Source organism: Tarenaya hassleriana, unplaced genomic scaffold (genome assembly GCF_000463585.1).
Source record: "Tarenaya hassleriana unplaced genomic scaffold, ASM46358v1 Cleome18, whole genome shotgun sequence".
Taxonomy (NCBI): Eukaryota; Viridiplantae; Streptophyta; class Magnoliopsida; order Brassicales; family Cleomaceae; genus Tarenaya; species Tarenaya hassleriana.
In genome coordinates, this window is record NW_010965216.1 from 1750183 (window position 1) to 1773439 (window position 23257).

The following is a 23257-nucleotide window of genomic DNA, read 5'->3' on the forward strand; positions in this document are numbered from 1 at the left end:
GCAGGAATGGTATTTCTTCAGTCCACGAGACAGGAAGTACCCTAATGGCGCGAGACCAAACAGGGCTGCAACGTCTGGTTACTGGAAAGCCACTGGAACTGACAAGCCGGTCTTGTCCTCCGGTGGGACCCATAAGGTCGGAGTAAAGAAAGCACTCGTATTCTATGGTGGAAAGCCCCCCAAAGGGGTGAAAACGGATTGGGTCATGCATGAGTATCGTCTTGTCGAGAACAAATCCAGTAATAGACATCCTGGTTATGACTTCGGCAACAAGAAACAGTCCCTTAGGGTATACAGATTTCTGTCTGAATGAGTTGAATGATCGTTTCGTGTGTGTGCTTTTTGGTTGTGGTTATCGATTGATGTTTTTGTGTTTGAATCTTTGAAGCTTGACGATTGGGTGTTGTGTCGAATCTACAAGAAGAACAACACAGGGAGACATGTGGATAACGATAAGGACGACATGATCGACGATATGAATATGATCTTCCGACAGTTCCAGCCGCCGCCTTCGATTTCCTCCGGGAGAATGAACTTTTTCCCGGCAAGAGTCTCCAACTTTGGAACATTCTCCGACAACGTCATCAACAGTACTATTGATGTCACCGACACTAACGCCGGTCTCGATCTTGCTTCTCCCTCATATGGATCGAAGCCCGAGCTGCCGATGATGATGACGGCGACGAGTCTCAAACGTGATCTTCCGCGGCCATATTGGCCCAGGATGGCGGCGGAGGAGGAGGAGACGGTGGATGGGTCATCGCCGAGCAAGAGGTTTCACGGCGGAGAGTGCTCGAACATTACCCCGATGTTCGCGCAGACACCGCCATTGATGCAACAAGAGATGCTAAGTGAAGGGTTATACAGAACATCGTACCAGTTGCATGGATTGAATTGGTACTCTTGAAGATAAAGAATTCGAATTTTTCGATTTCTGGGATTCGGATTAAGCTGTGGAATATACACTTTTTGCATTACATTTGATTTTTGTGTAGTGTTTGGGGTATTTTGGCTTTGATAATTTGGTTATTACTATCTATAGATAGGGGGAAAAGAGATTTAGAGAGTTTGGAGAAGTGAGGCGATATATATACAAGTATAGGTTGAAATTCTCTTTATATTGTTTTTGGGTCTAATTCTAATCGTTAAATGTATAAATATATATACTATGTATTTGTATAGATGCATATATAAGAGATAAATGTTCAGCTTTGTTTCTTTTCTGTATAACAATTATGCAAATGAAGTGTTCATATATATATAGAGAGTGTTTTTAATATGTATTCGATGTGCCAAAAATGCAAATTGATACACTAGATATTCCAATAAATTGATCAATATTATACAACATAAAACAATACAAGAAAAATATGACATATATACATGCACATACATATTATATCTGTACGTGGGGCGGTGGGGGGAGAGAATGCATATGATCTATACAATACCCATATAAATTTAAGGAAAAAAATATGATTATTTTTTGTTCTGGATTTCTATATAATAGGCATATCAAGTCATAGGATCTATATATCATATAAATGATTCATCCAATTCTAAAAACATATATGTTAGTATCAATTTTTTTTTTGTAGATTTCAGACATGTTAATCTTATAATATAGACTGTTTATACATACACATATGAATATTCCTATGATTTGATTTGAATTCCAATTTATTCTTTGATTAAAACAAATAACCTCCTAATTAAAAGAGTTCCCAGATATGTATGGGTGTAGGTGTCATTTTCTTTTCAGAAATAGATTTGATTTGACGTCGCCAAATATATTGCATAAACCAAAAATCAAACAGATAAATTAAATTAATAACTATAATCCTGCTTTCAATTGACAACCGAGCACATTTTTTAAAAAAATTATACAATCTCATAATTATCAAGAATCTAATAATATAAGTTAATTATTTTCTAATGCATAATTTAAATTTCTTCCATGCAAGTAAATTGATATTTTTAAAGAAGAAATTAGAATAAAAAAGGGCTAACAATGGACCATAGGTTTCAACATCAACAAAAGGAATCATTATCTTTAAACCAATAAATTAAAAACCCCTTTAATTACATTCCTCTTATGGGTAAGAAGTACAGAGCAACTTTCATGAATTTCCATATTATTAGTGCTTAAATTTAGAAAATAAATTTATTTTTAGGCCAAATTTGCCATGATTTCATCCCCTATTTTCTTTTTCTTTTTCTTTGAATGTCATTAATTCCTTAGAAATTCTTTTTTTTTTTGGGCACCAATTCCTAACAATACTATAAGATATAGCCTTACATGCATTATCACAATGGCTTTTCTTAGCAAAAAAATGTGCAATTTCTTCTTTTTTTCTTGAAGGTTTTTCTGGGCAAGGTAAAGACTAAAATGACATTTTATATAAATAGAAACTAAAACAAAATTATTGAGGCGAAAAAGGGAAAAAAAAAACTCGAAAATAAAAGAAAAAAATATAGAGTGGACGATGAAGTGGATAGCTATACATTTTCAATTTATATCGGAGAATAATAAAATCTAATATGATATAGAAGAAACCATTAAAACATAGTAGAATTAAAATTTAAATATCATCTGTATAGCAAATAGTCAAAGTATTAAAATATATTATAGAAATAATTTAGATATCAAATGTATTTTTTATTTATTTAAATATTCCTTCGAGATAATGAAAAACCCTTTTATATGATCATTCCAATGGTGGATTATTAATTACTTGGACCGAAAGAATATAAAATTTCATTTATTCCAATAAAATAAAACGATAGCTTAAAGCTTAAAATTTACATTGACCATGTGGATTTATTAATTACAGCTGCATTAATCACTGAATCTGTTCATGATGTTCATAATATGTGTTTATATAAAAAAAAAATTGGAATTAAGGATGAAAATTAATGGAGGTAATCAATGTTTGGTGGTGTTTAATTAGAGAGGAGGAAAGAGGGAGAGATTCGATTGCATTGACAAAAGGCGATCCCTTCGTGATTGCGAAAGGAGTTCAATTTCGGAATCAATCAAACCTCTCTCTTCAATGTATTTAAACCCATAAAAAGAAAAAATGCAACAATAATCATAAAAATAGTATTTTATTATATTAACATATGGTTTCCAACTCAACCATAAATGCAATTTTCCTCATCACAAATTTTTTTATAAGGTGAGAGAGAGAATGAGGACAGTGGGTCCAAAGAATCGCATCCATTCAATGAGAATCGAAATCTAGATATACTAGATTTGTTGAAATACTGTATTTTACTTATTAGGATGTTGTAATTTCGAGCTAGACCCATATAAAGATGTATATGAATATTAGAATGATATTCTTAATTTCACATGAAATATATATATATTTTTAACTCACAAAATTTGCTGTCAATTACAGATAGATATTGGTATTCTATAATTAAAATTCAACTTCAAAGTCCAAGTAAAATTCATCTGTAAAAGTTAGACCGGATTTGGATACAAAAGCAAATTGGTTTAGATCTCTCATCCATCATCACGGTTTCCAATCAATCAAAGATTATAAAAAAATGTATGGATTTCGGTGTGATGCTTGGGAAGATGGTGGAGCAGATTTTTTAGGACATTACTTGAAACAGTGGAAGAAACAGAAGGTTTTTTTTTTTTGGTTTTAAGAAAAAATAAATAAAAAAATGGAGTTTTTAGTTTTTAATTGATTTTTTTTTAATTGATAGTTCGAGAATAAGGTTGATTTAGGGATTGAATGGTGATAAATTTTTTTTTGACTTTTTGGTTTTTGTTTTTTTTTTGTAGTATTTGTAAATAAATTTACAAAATATTAATTGTCAATTTTTTTTTGGTTTTTGGATTCTAAAAATTTGAAAAACTCTGTACATTCAACCCCTCAGTTAGTCTTATCCGTTTAGAATAATGAGTTTTGTAAATAACAATGTAATAAAATTGAATCCAAAATGATTCCTTCAAAACCCAAGCCCAAACCTGTAAAGCTCGAGGCTTTACAACTACGACCAAAGTTTTTTTTTTCTTTTTGGTACAAAGTAGTTTTCCCATTTGCCAACCATTTGGGTTCTTCCAAAAAAAAAAAAAAAAAGCTTTGTTGCCGATTGGAATGGTAAGAGAATTTCAAAGATGGGCATGAAAAAATATTCCATTTCCATCTATATATTATAATCTATTTTCAGATTGGAATCACACCAAACCCAATTCTCTAGAATAAAAAAAAAAAAACATGAAACCACCAAGAAACTCAACCTACGCATACGATTTGAACTAAAAAAAAAAAGCTTCCATCTTTTTCTTGTGGAGAATGCAAGTCATGAGACGAAACCCACATGGGGAGGGTCTAGAGATGGCCGGAAAACTACCACCGGCGGCGGAGAAGTCGAACCGGGTCAGCCGGAGGAATACCGGGTCCGGTATGAGGACCCGGTTGGCTTGCACGTGCTCGGGTCGACCCGGTTCGACGAGATGTGTGCAGCACGGCTACATGGTTCCAAGCGGGGAGAAGAAGGTGGTGATGAGGAGGGCGAGTGACGGAAGCAGAGAGGTTTTGCGGCGAGCTATGACGCCGCCAGGTCGCCGGATAAGTCTCCGGTGGTGGAATTTCCGGCCGACTCCGAGCCGACTTTGCAACATGTCCTCCGCTTGATCTCTTCTTTCTGAAATAAAAATATTGGTGGGTTTTAAAGTTTGAAACTTTATATATATGTTCCAACTTCATTTGATCTCATTTCTTTATGTCCTGATGAGGAAAAAAGGCATATTACTTCTGATTATATAAAGGCAGAGCAGAGAATTCAACAGTCAAAATACGATTGCAAGTCAAATGTTTGAACATTGAAATCAAAATCAAATATCAAATTCTCGGCAAAAGATGCCATGGATTCAGTAGACAGAAGAAACCGGCATCACATATTTCATTCTATAGAGGGCAGAACGTGTATTGGAGGCAAATCATACCTTATACGAGAGACTGTTTTCATGATTCGAACCCCTGGACTCAAATTTCCTTCTATAAGAACTCGAAGAATAGATTCTAAAGAAACAGAGCACGAGGTGAAACGCATATCGTACCCTAGAGTAGCCGTTGTTCGAGAGGAACCAAAGCCGTATAGCTTCTGCCTTCCCTGTGAACATTGTAAACCCTGTGTTATTCCCCATGCCTAAAACTAAAAGCCATGTCACTTGAGTTGACGTTGCAATGTTTCATCAGGCCTCTGACAGAATTCATGTCACCGAATTCCTCAGACTTCGTTGGAGAAGATGGTAACGAGCCAGACTGCGTATAAATTAGGGGTGTCAATCGGGCCCGACCCAGCCCTTGCCCGCACTGCGTCCCGACAAGCTCGACGCGCTCTTGCATCTGGGTGCCGTCTTCAGACCGGTCGCCGGCGAAAATAGTACCGTTTCCGATGCCCACGGCGTTAGATGCAGACACCAGGATCTCTCCGTGAGCGAATCCGACGAAGACCCGCCACGACTTGAGCTCGTCGCGGCCGATTCGAACCTGTAATTACGTGGAGGGATCTAAGATTAACCTAACGTCTCGCGTCCCACATCGAAAATTTTGAGATTTTGATACTTGAGTTTCCTCTATAAAAGAAGGACAGGGGGGAGTCGTAGGTCCATCCCGTCCTGTCAGGGGTGAGAGGCGATCCGTCCATGACCGTAAAGGGATGACGGATCGTGCCAACACCTGTCATGCGAACTAAAACTAAATCATCGAGGCGAGTGGGCCTAACCCTACTTACGTTGGGCCTGCCCGTCAATTTTTGGAAAAAGCCTCGACACTGTCAAGGCTCTAAATCTTTAGAAAGAAGAAGATGCTTGTATTTTAAAATCCACAGTTTTGTAAAACACCGTTTTGTAATTTAATATTCAAAATAAATATTAAATTATTCTGATTTTCAAAAACATTGTATTTGTTTTTTTTGTATTCAATTATTTGATATCTAACTAACTATTAAATTTGTTTTGAATATGTAATTAAACACTGGTTTTATATTTTAATATTAGGTCACAAACACTAATATTCCACTTAATTTCTTAAATACATAAGCTTTTTAAACTATGTACCAAAGGATGTGAAAAGAAGGAAAAAGCGGAGATTACTTATATACTATTTGAAAAAGTTGAATACTCAAAGATTAATGCGGAAAACTAATCAGTTCTATTCACTTGAGAAAGATAGTCAAATACAACTCACTTTTTGTTGTAAGAATCGTACTTACTACACACACCCGAAACTCCCCCTGAGTTTCTTCCCCTCTCACAATGAATTCTACTGATAAAAAAACCTCACAACATAAATCACTCACCAGAGAAAGGAGATTTGCCCAATCGGTCTCCCCCTCAGACTCGCACTCACCAAGAAATGAACACACACTCACTTAACAAAATAGACTCAGAAATTATGCTCTTGCTTTCTGTAAAGCTGATATGCACTTATTCCTCTATTTAAACTCCTCTGGTTCGTCTTTAGATCTCCACGAAGTGATTAGGTCGACTTCTACTTGATTCTCGCTGATCTCGAGTCTATCTTCAAGATCTCGCCTTATCTCTTGTTATTGACTCTATCTCTTCAGCCTTAGACTTTATCTCTTCGGTCTTTGACTCTATCTGAATCTCGTCAGTTGTACCTCAGATTTGCCTGAAATCTCTCATAGGTTGTTGAACCTGCAACAACCTTTTAACAACCAAAACAACACGTGCAAATACTTGCACTAACAATCTCCCCCTTTTTGGTTATTTCAGATCATGCACACAAACACGAATCCTTCAACTGAAATCATCAAGGTTCAAAACAAAACACCAAAAGCAGAGTTATCACACAACCCCACATAAGTTATCAAAACAGACAGAGTCATCAAACACAGAAGTTCAGATCATCATCTAAGAAAAAGTTAGAAACGAAGAGATGAGTCATCATCCGAAGGATTCCTGGCTTTCCTTGTCTTCCTGCTCGTTCCTGACTTCCGGGATGTTTCTACCTTCTTAGGGATCGGCTTAGGCGTCGGCTTAGGCATCTCAGAATCCTCTTCTTCGTCCTCATCATTTGAGTCTTCTTCTTCTGAGTCGAGATTTCCTTCTGCTTCCTCAAGTTCTCCCCCTGTGGGCATGAATGAAATAATCATAAACACTAATATCGAGGTGAGGAGTACCTGAATGAATAATGAACACATTACTCAGAGTTGCTTCAACATATTCGTGGACTGTTGCTCGGATTTGCTGACAATGTGTTGCCTGCTTCCTTAGTCCGAGCTCCATCTTTATCAATGCTTTTTATGCATCTTTGAGGGTCTCTAGCATCTTCTTGCAGTCATTCTTTCCTTTCCCCTTTTTCCTTTTAATTTTTGTCTCAACCACCAAGGGTTTCTGAATTACCTCAGTGTTTTCCTTTGGGTCAATGAGTTCCGGGCACTGCTTGGTGAGGATGCTCTGAATTAGGCAGGGATAAGGTAATCTGAACCTTGCTCTGAAGTTCAGTGCTCTTTCCAGAATATGATCGAAGATCATGTTTCCATAGTTGATTTTTATCCCTTTCTTCACACAGAAGATGAGTACTGCTAGCCTCTTGTGGATCAGACTTGATCGCTGGGTTGGTAACCAGTTAGCTCTGGCTATTTTGAACAGTACTGAAGCCTCAAAGTTTAGCTCCACTGGGGCTATTTCTCCTTTCCTCTTTTCATCAAAGGTGTCAGTGAGAGCTATTTCCAGCTCTTTCTGGTCAATCTCCCTGTCCAGCTCATCCATGATAGGCACAACTGAGTTCTTCAAGCCCAAAAACTTGTTGATTACAGCTGGAGAAAAGTGCAGTATCTTCCCTCTTATGTACACCCGATGGTACATTGGATCTCCACCCTTCACTATCTTCTTCGTAATGTTTGCATAAAATTCTTTGATCAGAATTTTGCTGTGAGGGCATGCATAGGTAACTGTCTCTTCTAGATTCAGACGTTCTAGGATGTCCCATATCCCTTGCTCCTTGAGATTGCTGACATTCACGTTTCTCTCCACAATTGTGTTGAAATTCTTCATGTCATTGAACCTTTGTTCAGATTTCTCATCAACAAAGTGATGAGACATGCACAGGCTCGCCAGTAGTTCCTCATCTTCGGACCCAGAAGGAGAACTGGGTATCTCACTTTCTTCATGAACCTTTCTCTTCCCTTTAAGTTTCTCCTTTCAGTATTCCTCAGAAACCTTTGAGGATTTTGCTCGGGACATGTCTTTTGCTGGTCCAGCCTTTCTTTTCTCAGCTTTCTTTGGAGTTTTGTGCTCAGCAATCACCAACGCAGGCTGTGATTTTGTCTTCCTGTGAATCTTCTTAGGAGGACTTTTTGTAGTAGCCACTGGTTTTGCAGCCACTTGAGATCTGGTACGTGCTCTCTGTTCAGCCATCACTCGTGAGTCAGAACTCTTCCCCTTTTTCACAGCAATCTTTACCTTAGACTTCTTGCTTTCAGCCTTTCGTGCTCGTGAGTCCACTTCAGGTTCATCATCCTCTTTTGATTTCAGCACTTCTGTTTCTGTTGCTGAATCCGCAACCACTTCGATTTCAGCATTCTTCGATTTCTCTTGCCCTAAGTGACCTGAGGGCAGTTCCTCCATCTGTTTGGATGTATCTCCCACATTCTTTTCTGATTCTAGGTTCTCAACACTCACATCCATATCAAAATCTACACGCCTTCTCGTTCCTTTTCTTATCAACCTAGGCTCACTATCCGAACTCTCCTCTATATCTCTAGTAGAGTAAGTAAAGAGATCATCAAGTTTACCCGAATCAACTTGTTCTGGAGGCAGAGAGGTCTGAAGCTCCTCGATTTCTTTTCCCTCGTCTTCGATCCCAGTGTTTCCTTCCTGTGGTTCTTCTGGGATCTCCGCGTCCGTTTCTTGGATCTTCTCCTCTGGACTCTCGAGTTCTTGGATTTCATCGCCCACTGTATCTTCCTTGCAAGTCCGTAGAATCTCCCTCGGATTTCGGTGAGATTCTTCTGATGGGTTCTCTTCTGGATCTTCTTCAGCACTTACAAACGAGTTTGAAGAGTCTTCTTTCCTGGGTTCACTCGATTTTCCTTCTTCAGATGAACCTTCCTCTGATTCTAGGTGACGATCCTCACCTTTTTCTTCTCTCTTTTCTTTTGGATCCATGCTGAGACTGAATCTAGGGATTTTATTCTCTCTTCGTAACTCTCTGTTGGACCTCACACTCTTGCGAATCAACCTCCCAGATTTTAGGGTTCTTCAGCTCCAGAACTTCGCAGGGATAGAGAGAAACACCTCTTTTTATTTTGGGCAAAAAGTTTGTTTGGGAGATCTCTGATTTTTCGGATCCCACTTCCCCATAACCGAAAATTTACTCAACCACTCACATCAATCTTTTCAAAAATAACGTTTAAAAAATTTAATGAAACAGAATTCCGTTACGCAACAAACTTACGATTTTAACACCAAAGGAATTTATTCTTTCGTACCTTAGTTCGCAGTGTATCAAGTTGAGTCAGTGACACCTCACTCTTCGTCCAGTGCTTACTTCACCCAGTGAAGATACATTTTTCTCGTATTCGTTTTTCATCCGCCTGAACTTCTAGGACGTTGAGTCCAATCATACTGTTTCACCACTTAAGCCCAGTCTATCTCATTGAGATATACTCTTGTAAAGTATCACCTTACAGCGGAGTATGATGAATTAGTTACATCTGACCTTAGACCGTGGAATGAACTGTACGTCGTTCAACTTAGACCCGAGCGATTTTGTTAATCTACTCATGTCAACCCTTTTTTTTTTTAATGAATCGAAACAAGAACACCAATAATCACTCATTTTTGCCTGAGTGTATGCTGACAGAGGAGTACCAGGGGATTTCTGTATTACATATGTTTGAAGTGCACCTGACAGAATTGTGAAGTATCACTGACCGCCCTTTCAACACTGTATCACTTAAACACTTCAGAACAAACTCAGTTAGTGATCAAAATAAAAAATTTCCAATACCAAGAGATTTTTGCAAACAGATAAATCTATTCATGTCAAGTGGTTTAGTAAATATATCAGCTAATTGATGTTCAGTGGGTACGTACTCAATTAGAATACTCTATTTTTCCACTTGCTCTCTGAGGAAGTGATGTCTTATCTCTATATGCTTTGTTCGTGAATGCTGTACTGGATTCTTAGAGATGTTGATTGCACTTGTGTTGTCACAATGAGCCGTAAACGAGTGAGTGTCGATTCCATAATCAGTCAGCATTTGCTTCATCCACATTAATTGAGTACAACAACTTCCCAGTGCGATGTATTCGGCTTCAGCAGTGGATAATGATGTTGAATTTTGTTTCTTGCTGTGCCATGATACGAGATTGTTACCCAAAAAGAAACATCCTCCTGATGTGCTTTTTCGATCATCCGTATTTCCTCCCCAATCTGCATCACAGTATCCTACTAGATGCGTACTCGTATCCTTTGTGTAATGCAACCCACAATCAACTGTCCCTTTGACATATTTGATTATCCTTTTTACTGACAGAAGGTGAGATTTCTTAGGTTTTGCTTGATATCTGGCACATACGCCCACACTTAAGCACAGGTCAGGTCTATTTGCCGTTAAATACAGTAAACTCCCGATCATACTCCTATAGAGTTTTGGATCAACATCTTCTCCTTCATCATCTTTCGTCAACTTGGTGGTTGTGGACATGGGAGTACGTGCTGATTTGCTCGTGTCAAGTTCAAATCTTTTCACCAAATTCCGAGCATACTTCCCTTGAGAGACGAAGATTCCATCGTTGTTTTGCTTGACTTGTAGTCCCAGAAAGTAACTGAGTTCTCCAAACATACTCATCTCAAACTCAGCAGTCATTGTCTGAACAAACCAGTCAACCTTTGACTGGGATGTAGATCCAAACACAATATCATCCACATAGATTTGTACTACTAATAGTACATCGTCCGAATTATGGATGAAAAGAGTTTTGTCTACTCCCCCTCTTTTGTAGCCGTTCTCGAGTAGAAAACTGGCTAATCGTTCATACCATGCCAGAGGGGCTTGTTTTAACCCGTAGAGAGCTTTCTTCAATCTGTACACATGAGTGGGAAAATGTGGATCCTCAAAACCAGCAGGTTGTTCGACGTACACTTCTTCTTGGATCACACCATTGAGAAAGGCACTCTTGACATCCATCTGAAACAACTTAAAACCAAGAAAACATGCAATGCCAAGCAACAATCTAATAGACTCTAGTCGAGCAACGGGTGCAAAAGTTTCATCGAAGTCAATACCTTCTACTTGTGTGTACCCTTGAGCGACTAACCTGGCTTTATTACGAACTACTTCTCCCGACTCATTTGTTTTGTTTTTGAAGATCCATTTCGTTCCAATCACATTAATGTGATCTGGTCGGGGCACAAGATACCACACATCATTCCTCACAAATTGCTCCAACTCATCGTGCATTGCCTTTACCCAGAATTCGTCTTTCAATGCTTCATCCACTCGAGAAGGTTCATTCTGCGAAGAAAAACACACAAAACGTACCATATCTTGATAATTCATCCTTTTACCTCGTGTACGCATGGGATCGAGTACATTTCCGATCACATCATCTTCGGAATGATTCCTGTGAACTGTAGGTGTAGGAGTAACTTCCAAATCGTCTTCTTCCTTGGTCTCAACTTCTGCATTGTCACTTTGTTCTTCTACCGAGTGCTCACTGGGAACATCGTGAAGTAGTTTCGGCGGGACTTCACTCTGCTCTGCACTATGTTCCTCATCAAAGACAACATTAGCTGATTCCATAATCGTTCTAGTGCGTAAATTGTATACTCTATAGGCAGCAGAGTTCATTGTATAACCCAAGAACGTACCTTCATCACTTTTGGCATCGAACTTCCCTCTGTATTCTCGATCATTCAACACAAAACATCGACAACCAAATATATGAACAAACTTCAGAGGAGGAGTCTTACCTTTCCATATTTCATATGGAGTTTTGGCTGTGCCTGGTCTGATATGGACGCGGTTGATAAGGTAGCATGCCGTACTTACCGCTTCTGCCCAGAAACGTTTCGCAACGTTTCTTGCATGTAACATTGTTCTCGCCATTTCTTGCAGTGTCCTATTCTTCCTTTCAACCACTCCATTTTGTTGAGGAGTTTTAGGTGCAGAATACTCGTGGACAATCCCATATTTGTTGCAGAATTCTGCAAACTGTTCATTTTCAAATTCACGCCCATGATCACTCCGAATTCTCTGAACACTACCTTTTCCATTTCGGAGTTGCAGCCATAAGTGTTCGAATACACCCAATGTTTCTGACTTCTCTCTTAAGAACCTGACCCAAGTAAAACGTGAGAAATCATCAACACATACAAACACATACCTCTTTCCTCCAAGACTCTCCGTCTGCATTGGTCCCATCAAATCCATGTGCATCAACTCGAGGATTTCAGATGTGTGTATCCCATCGATCATTTTATGATTCACCTTGATTTGCTTTCCAAGTTGACATGCTTTACACACCAGTGTTACCTGCGATGATAACTCAGGTAATCCTCGTACAACATTTGACCTTGACAGCTTTACCAACGACCTTGTGTTAATGTGTCCCAATCGTTGATGCCATAACTCCAGTTCAGAGTCGACTGTTGTGAAGCACTTCTCACTTTGAGTGCTTCGTCAGGATTTACCCAAGTGTAGCAATTACTGGGAGTTCTTTTTCCTGTCAACACACAATCTCCAAGAAGGTTTGTAACAACACAAGCATCTTTAGTGAAATTTACTTGAAATCCAGAATCACACAGTTGACTGATGCTTATGAGATTTGCCTTGAGTCCTTGGACAACATTGACATCTGTAAGTTTGGGCAGTTCTGATGCATCCAGATTTCCTTTGCCCAAGATATTTCCTTTTCTTCCATCTCCAAATGTCACGTTTCCTCCTTTGGGATTTTCTTCAAATGTAGACAGCATATTGACATCTCCTGTCATATGACGTGAGCATCTACTGTCAAAATACCACCGTTGTTCGCTTGACTTCAGTTCAGAGGTGTATGCCACATTACACCTTGAGACATCTTTACTTCTCCAGACTTGCCTCCATCTTAGAGTGGGTGGTACCTGATAATTTTGCCAGTAGTAGCAATTCATTCTGATGTGACCTCTTGTTCCACAGTAGAAACAAGTGCAATGCTCACGATAGTTCTGCGGTCTCTATCTTGGATATAGATCAATCTTGATCTTTGGAGTCTTTTGTACTTGCGAGATCACTTCATCTCCAAGTTTTCCTCCTGAAACAAAGTTTCCTACTTTGTTTTTACTCCCTCCAGTATATCCAAGTCCAGTATGTCCAGAATCTGTTCGCCCGATTGTCAGTAAGTGATCCAATTTTGCAGTGCCATTTCCAAGCATTCTCACATTCTTCATGGTACCTTCCAACTGATTCTGTCATAACATAATCTTCTCCTCTTTCTCCTTTAGTTGCTTCTTCAGATTATTAACTTCTGATACTTTCGTATCTAGCTGCTTCTTGATTTCCAAGATCTTTGCCTCTTTCTCCTTCTGTTCTTCGATCAATCTTGTGTTGATGTCGTACAGATCTTCTTCGGATATCTCTTCTTCAGTCTCTTCGATTATTCCAATGAATGCAACAAAATTTGACATATCTTCTGTACTTTCTTCATCAGAATCGGTATCAATCTCTTCATGAGTGATCAGAGATTTACCTCTTGTTTTTCCAATTGCACATTCGTTCTTCGTGTGTCCATATCCCTTGCACTCATAGCATTGAAGATCCTTCAGATTTTTCAACATTGCCTCCCTCTTGGCAATGCTAGGGCATTCGGCCTTCCAGTGACCTGCTCCCTGGCATTCCAGACATTTTCCAGAATTTCTCGATTCTGCTTTGCCAGTGATACCAGGTTTTTTCTTAAAGTTGATGTCGTACAGATCTTCTTCGGATATCTCTTCTTCAGTCTCTTCGATTATTCCAATGAATGCAACAAAATTTGACATATCTTCTGTACTTTCTTCATCAGAATCGGTATCAATCTCTTCATGAGTGATAAGAGATTTACCTCTTGTTTTCCCAATTGCACATTCGTTCTTCGTGTGTCCATATCCCTTGCACTCATAGCATTGAAGATCCTTCAGATTTTTCAACATTGCCTCCCTCTTGGCAATGCTAGGGCATTCGGCCTTCCAGTGACCTGCTCCCTGGCATTCCAGACATTTTCCAGAATTTCTCGATTCTGCTTTGCCAGTGATACCAGGTTTTTTCTTAAAAAACCGGTTGAATTTTTTCACAATCATTGCCATGTCTACCTCCAGTGACACTTGGCTGGGAGCCACAGATGATTCTAGAACATGAAGTGCCAACCCCTTGTTTGGAGTCACTCCTTTTGGCTTTTCATATAGTTCCAGTTCTAACTCGTGAGCAGCAAAAGCTCCAACTGTCTCTTTGAAGCTGATAGTATCCACATTGTTTATCATGGTAAAAGCAGATTTATGAGACATGAACTTTTTGGGTAAGCTTACCAGGAGTTTTGCCACGAGCTGTTTATCTCGATAGGTCTTTCCAAGGACCTCTGCTTCGTTTGCCAGTGCATTCAGCCTGCCACAGAATTCCTTTACACTCTCGTTTTCTCCCATTTGAAGTATATTGAACTGATGCTTGATTAGATCTCTCCTTGTGCGCTTGACACTTGACGTTCCTTCATGAATCAACTCAAGCGCATCCCATGCATCTTTTGCTGATTTGCACCCTTGAATTTGCTTAAACTCATCCTTATCAACTATATTGAAAATGATGGTTATAGCTTTTGAGTTCAGTGCTGATGCTCGCTTTTCTGAAGGTGTCCACTCAGATCTGGGTTTCAGAACCTCTTTTCCATCCTTCACATCGATTGGGGCACTCCAACCTTCTTCTACTGAACTCCAAGCATCTTCATCAATCCCTTTGATGAGATTCATAGTTTTCACTTTCCAAAAACTATAATTCTCGGAATCGAGAATTGTGGATCTTCCAAGAGACTGAAACTCTTTGAGTGAGTCCATATTGACTCTTCAACACGTACACTGATATGAGAGGACCTTTTCGCCTACGATCAGTGACCAGCTCTGATACCAATTGAAAAAGTTGAACACTCAAAGAGTAATGCGGAAAACTAATCAGTTCTACTCACTTGAGAAAGATAGTCAAGTACAACTCACTTTTTATTGTAAGAATCGTACTTACTACACACACCCGAAACTCCCCCTGAGTTTCTTCCCCTCTCACAATGAATTCTACTGATAAAAAAACCTCACAACATAAATCACTCACCAGAGAAAGGAGATTTGCCCAATCGGTCTCCCCCTCAGACTCGCACTCACCAAGAAATGAACACACACTCACTTAACGAAATAAACTCAGAAATTATGCTCTTGCTTTCTGTAAAGCTGATATGCACTTGTCCCTCTATTTAAACTCTTCTGGTTCGTCTTTAGATCTCCACTAAGTGATTAGGTCGACTTCTACTTGATTCTCGTTGATCTCGAGTCTATCTTCAAGATCTCGCCTTATCTCTTGTTATTGACTCTATCTCTTCAGCCTTAGACTTTATCTCTTCGGTCTTTGACTCTATCTGAATCTCGTCAGTTGTACCTCAGATTTGCTCGAGTGCAATCTTCGCCGGATTCTTCTCCTGAAATCTCTCATAGGTTGTTGAACCTGCAACAACCTTTTAACAACCAAAACAACACGTGCAAATACTTGCACTAACACTATTTACATACAGAAATATCAATCTTGCTCATTTGATGTTTTATATATTATATTATATGCAAGATATTATCAAATGATACATTAATTCTATTATCTACCTGAAAACCATACCAAAAAACTCATACACATATTTCTCCATAATATCAGAGTTTGTTCAGAATAAATTAGAAAATAGATATTGGGAGCGGGTTGGTTTTAAATACACCAAAATAATAAATGCTTATATAATTATAGGGCGAAGGGGACATGGAGGTATGACGAAACTCCAGTAACGTCCCACGTGTCAAGTATGCCGATAAACGTTGGTCGTACCATAATATATATATATAAGATATTTTACGATTTTGAGAGGTGCATTTACGCATATATCTATGCTCAAAATATTTAATACGGCGGTTAATACTTTTGAAATTTGGATTTGACAATATCGTGTCATTATTTTCAGATGTTATTAAAAAACAGTTTATGCTGCATGTTATGTCATGTAACGTCATGTTGTGTTTCTTGGTGTTTGAAATATTTTATCATATTTTAATGGATTGAATAAGATTGAAATGTTTTAATATAGATTTACGAATCGCTAACAAAAAAAAAAAAAAGAAATGACTTTTCTTTTCTTACACATGAAGAAATGTAAGCTGTATAAATACAAAGATACACGAAACAAAAGCTATGTTCTTGAATACCAAACCAAACTGAACTGAACATATATTCTTTTTTAAGGGCAAGAAACGGTGACTTATGACCAAAGAAATAAAATCCCATCTTACGAAAACATACTCCAGGATCTGGGCTTCTCCTTATTTTGAATATCATCACCAAATGTACGAGAGAGCTCCCGCATCTCTGCCGGAGATTCTTTTCTCCGTCGCAAAGCACGACGGAGCGCTCACGAGCTCCGGACACGGCTCCGGTGACACGACATCAGAAAACCCAGAGACGTACGAGCAAACCCACAAAGTACATTGTCCGAAGAATCTGAAAAAGAGTTTGGTCATGAGGAAAAAAAAAACAAAGAGAATGACAATGAAATGCTACAGCACTTTAACTACCTGGGACGACTCCGATGACATAAGGAGAATCTACAAGTTGTCTCGATCAAAACCATCCGAATATGTACATGGCTGCTTGAAACAAACATCCATTCCATTCGAATTCTGATCCAAAAACGCAGGATGATTGCTGAATCTGAAGCATTTTCGTTATGGTTTATACCTGCAGTAGACTGGATGAAGGTGTGTTTCGGAACATGATATTCGAAACGAATATGTAATTGGATGAGACGAATTCCACGAGATGAGGTCGGCTGAAGTTCAGAGAGCCCGACTCCAGCCATTCCCACCACATCTAACCCTGGCCATCAAATGTCCCGTTATTACCTATCCGACCACAATTATAAGTCTAAGTGTCAAGCCGAGGAACTCTAAAATTACAGACTGAGGGGCATGTTGGCTTACCGGTAATGACCACATCCTGAAGATTATCACCGTTTGTTTACCTTCAGTACCGCTTTCCTGGAAGTTCAATGCCTCGGCCATAGGCCGGGAGCAGATCCACAATGTCCCAATGCGATGGATCCTGTTCCACGTCATGTTTTAATTGACAAACCGAAAACACAGAACCCGGATTCTAATTATACATCGAGTTCTGCAAGAGTTTACACAGATCCTCACAATGACACCCTAAAGGACTATAGAATCTCTCCATAGAGCATCTCAAATCCTACCAAAACGCCGAGCAAATCCTTATGGGAATAGATCTATGAACATAGGAAATCCATCTCGCCTTCGGACATAATAGGCTGAGACTGAGAGGTCAATCAAATACCTCTGACCCAACCTAATACGAATTGTTTACTTTTGCCGTTTGTTACAGCCATTGACACAATCAAGCAAACACTTACAAATCCCTTTTACCTTAAACACTAACCATATCAAATGCAAGACAACCCTTTTTTTTTCCAATATATATTTGATTTAAGAGATCATACCGGAGAGGCGAGAATCATGGCGCCTTTCTCCAAGAAGAGAGTGAGATGGCTCGTGAGGTTGATGCTTCCAGTGAGCCATTTCCCAGGAGGAACGTAGAGCTGAGCTCCTCCTTTATCCGCAAACGACTTCAGATAAAAAATGGCGTTTTGAAACGCGATAGTGTTCAGTGTTTTCCCATCCCTGACCGCTCCAAACTCTGATATCGAAACACTGTGAGGCCTCGTGTCTGGTCTGAATCTTTCCTCGGATATTGTGTTGTTGTTGCTTTCGCCGGTGGCTGCTCTGATCAACTGATTGGTGAATGCCAGTGGTAACAGCAATTCCACCTTCAAAACGTATCAAGCAAGCACAACCATATTGCTGGATTAAACAGTGGAGGGAATTTGTGATAGAAATGACAAATCTTTCAACGTTTTTTGGAAGGAAAATGAGTGTGATGATATAAGATAGTTCCCGTCTTGCTGAATTTTCTCTCAGAGTCGATTTCCGGAGAGCTTCAAACTTTTCCAAGAAAATCGAATCATTGCCAGGATACCAACTAAACCGGCGATTTGGGGGAAATTTTGTTTGTCCTTTTGCTGCATATGTATACGTACATGTACATGTATATGTGTATGGGTTCCTTCTACAGCAGGTGAATAAAGATCAGATGTTGACTTGAAAATCATGTGACAGAAAGAGAGAGCCACACACACATAGAAGACGCCAAGAAAATGTCCAAAATTTCCAGAGTAGGCAACAGAAGAGACGCCATTTAGAAGGGGATATAGCAAAAATGCCCTTAAAATGCTATCCTTACTTCATGGAGTACCCTTTAAAAAATAAATCTAAAAAAAATAAAATCTGAAATGGAGTAAAGACATATATATCCCTGAATTTTAAATGAATGACCAAAAGGACCATTACTTTTCGATTAAAAAATACCCAACTTTTTCAAATTAAAAAAAAACGCTCTCTCTCTTCCTCGGTAAACTCCCTCTCCGTGCAGTCCTCTCTCTCTCTCCGTGCAGTCCTCTCTCTCTCTCTTGCAACATTTCGAAAACTCTCTCTCTCTCTTGCAACATTTCGAAAACTCTCTCTCTCTCTCTTGCGCGATTTCTGTTTCGAAATTTTCAGAAAATTGAACCCATTTTCCTTGCAATTTCGGTATCTCTCCATGGATCCAAGAACACATGTGCCTTCTGCTTCGTCTTCATCTGCGTCTCAGGCCGGTTCATCGCCTTCATCGTCGGAGAAAGATCTCCCATTAGAAACGGTAGGTTTGTCTACATCTTCTTCTCCGTTTTTTTTCTTCTATGACCTGATCCTGAAGTAAAATCATTAAACTTGTTATATGATTTGGGATTTCAAAATAGGAATTTAGGGTTTAGGGATTTCGAAATTGAAAATTAAAGTTTTGGGATTTCTGAATATAAAGTTAGGGTTTTGTGTTTTGAAATATATAATTTGGGTTTTAGGAATTCGAAATTGAAAGTTAGAGTGTGGGTGTGGGATTTCGGAATACCTCAGCAAGTTTAATGATTTCCTTAGTCGCAAGGTCATGTGGGTCACAGGTCACATGAGTGACAGAGATTTATATGGTAATAGTATAATAGAACTCACAATACCGCACACGAGTCACACGGGTCACGGGTCACGGGTCACATAGGTCACAGGTCACATGAACCACGGGTCCCAGGTCACAGGTCACAAAGATCACAATGATGAACAATTATTTTATTTTGCAGCTTCCATTTGTTTACAAATTCGAAGACATTCAGTTTTCTTCGAAGATCAATACGAAGTGTTATCCGTATGAGACACTGAAGACGCTTAAAGAAATACTGACACATGATTAATGGACATACTTCGAGAAAGAATCACAGTTCCAACATCTATTTCATGCGCAATGGGATCCCCAACTAAAGATGGCGCCTGCGGGAGTTCTCATTAACCGCTCTGTTAAAGCGGAAGACGAGAAGAAATTGTGGTTCGTGCTCAATGGTGTACCCGTGAGGTACTCAATCATTGAGCATGCACTTATATGTGGTTTGAAGTGTGGAAAATATCCAGAAGGATGAGAGAGCTTGAAAAAGAGTGAGTTCAGGAAAAAGACTTTCGGACGTAAGAAGGTTTGTTTGAATGATGTGGTGGAGAAATTGAGATATATGCCAACCCATAGAGCATCAGATCGTAAGAGATTGGCTATTGTATGCTTGATGGCCGGAATCTTGGATCATGCCCTGTCATCCGAACAAATCAGCCATGATTTGTTCGACATGGTTGATGATTTACGTTTCTGTGAACGATTTCCGTGGGGTCGATACACTTTTGATCGAATAGTTGATCAAGTGCGAAAGAGTCTCGGTGCGAAACCAAAGACAAAATGGCATTGCCCGGGGTTTATAATCCCTCTGATGATAAGTTATTTATTAAATTACGAGTAAATTATTTGAAAGTTGGATTGATTTGATTAGCTTTTTTATGTTGCAGTTGCTGCCTTTTGAGTGCATTGAAAGCTTGGGTGCCAACGGGTGGTATACAGATGTTTCAGGTGCAGACCCAAGCTGTCCTAGAATGTGCAAGACGGTAATCAAACCCGGGCTTAGATGGACCTTCCCTACTGTAATGGAAAAGATTGGAATTGAATCACAGGTACGGGTCACGGGTCACGGGTCACGGGTCACATGAGTCACATGGGTCACACAAGTCAAAAGTAACATTTTTTTATTTATTTCAGGGTATTAAAAGTATTCTACAAGTGGGAAAGGATGAACAAACACTTCTGTATGATCTGGAGGATTACAAGGGAAGTAGTGATCCAAAGATCAGTATATGGATGCAACATTTGCAGTTGAATCCGCAAAGTATCTGTTGGGATAGCATCCGTGAGCTTGATGCCAGATGCAGAGGTTCTTTGAAAAAGGGAAAAACTAAGATAGTTGAAGAAGATGATGATGAAGTAGAAGAAGAACAAGAAGAGAATCAAGAAGAAGAGACTCGGGTTGAGGGTGAACCTCCAAGAATGCGAGGATCGACAGTTTCAAAAGCGGATGCATTAGAGAAGTTCATTAAGCAGGAGATCAATGCATCCGAGGCCAGGATCATTGATCACATGGGTCAAGCGATCCAAGCATCTGAGACGAGGTTAATTTCTGAAAGATATTCTGAAACAGTCTGGTCATTTCTCTGCGAACTATTCGTATAGAGTGCAACCTAGGAATGATGAAGTGTGGGGGACACTGCAACTTCTAAAGACCATGCTGGAGAAGCGGATGTTTTTATGGATGTCCCTCAAACTGGGAATGTTAATGTGGATCTCCGTGAAACTGTTGAGAAAGGTGACAAGGCTGTGGATGATGATGTGGATCTCCCTCAAGCTTCTAAGCAGGGTTCTAAGGCTGACAATGCTGATGTGGATATCCCTCAAGCTTGTGACGAGGGTTCTAAGAGGGAGAGGAATGATGATGTGGATCTGCGTCAAGCTTGTGACGAGGGTTCTAAGGGTGGGAATGATGATGTGGATATGCCTCAAGTTTGTGACGAGGGTTCTAAGGGTGGGAATGATGATGTGGATATGCCTCAAGCTTGTGACGAGGGTCCTAAGGGTGGGAATGATGATGTGGATCTCCCTCAAGCTTGTGAGGAGGGTTTAGTGGTTGGGATTGTTGATTTGAATCTGCCTCAACCTTCTGAAACCCCAAAGGAAGTTCCTCAGGCAGTCCAATCTGAAACCCCAAAGGAAGTCCCTCAAGCAGAAGGTAACTCTAGCTCTGAAACTTCACCACTCAGATTTCGTTTGAAAAGAAAACAAAGACAAGGGCCGGCAAAAAGAAGTCCATACGTTGAACCAGAATCGAGTGAACCCCCTGCAAAGAATAAACGTTACAAGACACTTGTCAGAGGTAGAGGAAGAACGGGAAGGGGAAGAGGAAGTAGTAGGGGTACACAACAGCTGGAAGAACCAAAGAAACCGGAATCAGAAGGCGAAGAAGCTGAGGTTGCATACTTTGTCTGGCAACCTGAAGGAGTTAATGGTGACAACCTCGAAAGGACGACATCCTTTCTTTCATCGTCCACTCTAAAAGCGAGCATTCTTTGGAAATTTATGAATATGCCCCGAGAGAAAAGGATATGGAAGTCTAAGTTGAATGCAACTAGAGATTCAAAGTTTTTTGAAACTATTTTGGAGAGCGGGAAATGGCTCACAAATGAGGTAAGGCTCCATTAAATAGGTCACGGGTCATACGGGTCATCTCTAACATGTTTTTGTTTTTCTTTGACAGCATATAGAAGAGGCATTGTGTGCATTTCAGTGCAACTATTCGAAGTACTCCAGTAGAACCGTGATCTCTAACTGTTGCATATGTGATCTATACTTCTCGGAGACCATCATGCGGTGGGAAGAGAGTGGGGACTTGTCCAAGCTGGGTTGTCTTGAGAAATACTTCTCCGGTAAACGCCCAATTGGAGGAGGTGTACGTAAGCCGTTGCAGAAGTATGATGTTCTTCTAACTGTTGTGAACATCCCTTCACCCGCAGACCCCAAGATTCCCTATCATAGGGTTGCCATTAAAGTGGATTTTAGGGACAAAGTACTTAAGGTATACAACTGTCAACCGAGACTACTGGAGAACGTGGATAAGGTTTCTCATAAGTTAGTTATTCTCATACCGCATGCATACGTCCTTGCTAAGACGAAATTGTTTCGTAAAGGGGATTTGCTTGAGGTTCAGTACAAGATTGGACTTCATGAAAATGCAACAGGTTCTGATTCTGGTGTCTATGCTGCAAAATACGTGGAAGGAATAATGTTGAACAAGGCAGCAGAATTCATGTCGATATGCGATGGGACCATACCAATGATCCGTGAAAAATTGGCTATCGATATATTTTGTAATGGTAAATTTGTATGAACTGACCCGTTATTTATTGTGAACCCTTTCGTAGTTTGTAAACTCAGTTTTTGTAAACTCTTTCGTATTTTGGATTATACTTTGACTTGAAAATATTTCAAGAAAAAAAAAACATAAGTCCAATGGATCACGCGGGTCACATAGGTCAACGATCACATATTTTAACACTTTAAAATCGAGATTTGACCGTGTTTTATAAGTGCCACTGAGTCACGGGTCACATGGGTCACATGGATCACGGGTCACAGATGAGTCACATGGGTCACATAGATCACATGGGTCGAATTGATCGAATTAATGATTTGGCATGGTTATGCAGTGATTAATCATGGATTTTAATATTAATAACAACTTTAAAATCATGTTCATTTCAATTTTCATATTTAAATCGCTCATGCAAATGTAATCCATTAGTGATACTAGTGTTTCATGACAACTTATGAACAAATTGTACTAATGTTCATATAACTCTTACTTTTGTTAACGAATTTAACTTGCAGATACCATATTATCATTGTAAAACATCATATAACCCATTTTAACACTTTAAACTCGAGTTTTGACCGTGTTTTATAAGTGCCACTGAGTCACGGGTCACATGGGTCACAT

General features: G+C 39.4%; 3 protein-coding genes and 1 pseudogene across 3 annotated transcripts in view; 2 read left to right on the plus strand and 2 right to left on the minus strand.

The window, feature by feature from the left end:
* The window catches only part of LOC104810489 (NAC transcription factor 56-like), a 1882-nt gene extending 666 nt beyond the window's left edge, over positions 1 to 1216 (plus strand). Inside the window, exons 3-4 of the mRNA XM_010536816.1 lie at positions 3 to 289; positions 389 to 1216. Coding sequence (XP_010535118.1) covers positions 3 to 289; positions 389 to 907 — 806 coding nt within the window. The 3' untranslated portion in view covers positions 908 to 1216. The remainder of the gene's footprint in view (positions 1 to 2; positions 290 to 388) is intronic.
* Positions 1217 to 4103: 2887 nt separating this feature from the next.
* Positions 4104 to 4960, plus strand: LOC104810490. Its single transcript, XM_010536817.2, has one exon. The coding sequence runs from the start codon at positions 4314 to 4316 to the stop codon at positions 4653 to 4655; it is 342 nt and encodes a 113-aa protein (XP_010535119.1). The 5' UTR covers positions 4104 to 4313; the 3' UTR covers positions 4656 to 4960.
* Positions 4961 to 7288: 2328 nt separating this feature from the next.
* Positions 7289 to 8092, minus strand: LOC104810607. The gene has a single exon (XM_010536954.1). The coding sequence runs from the start codon at positions 8090 to 8092 to the stop codon at positions 7289 to 7291; it is 804 nt and encodes a 267-aa protein (XP_010535256.1).
* An 8559-nt stretch (positions 8093 to 16651) lies between these two features.
* LOC104810608 lies at positions 16652 to 18949 on the minus strand (annotated as a pseudogene).
* Between the last annotated feature and the right edge of the window lie 4308 nt (positions 18950 to 23257).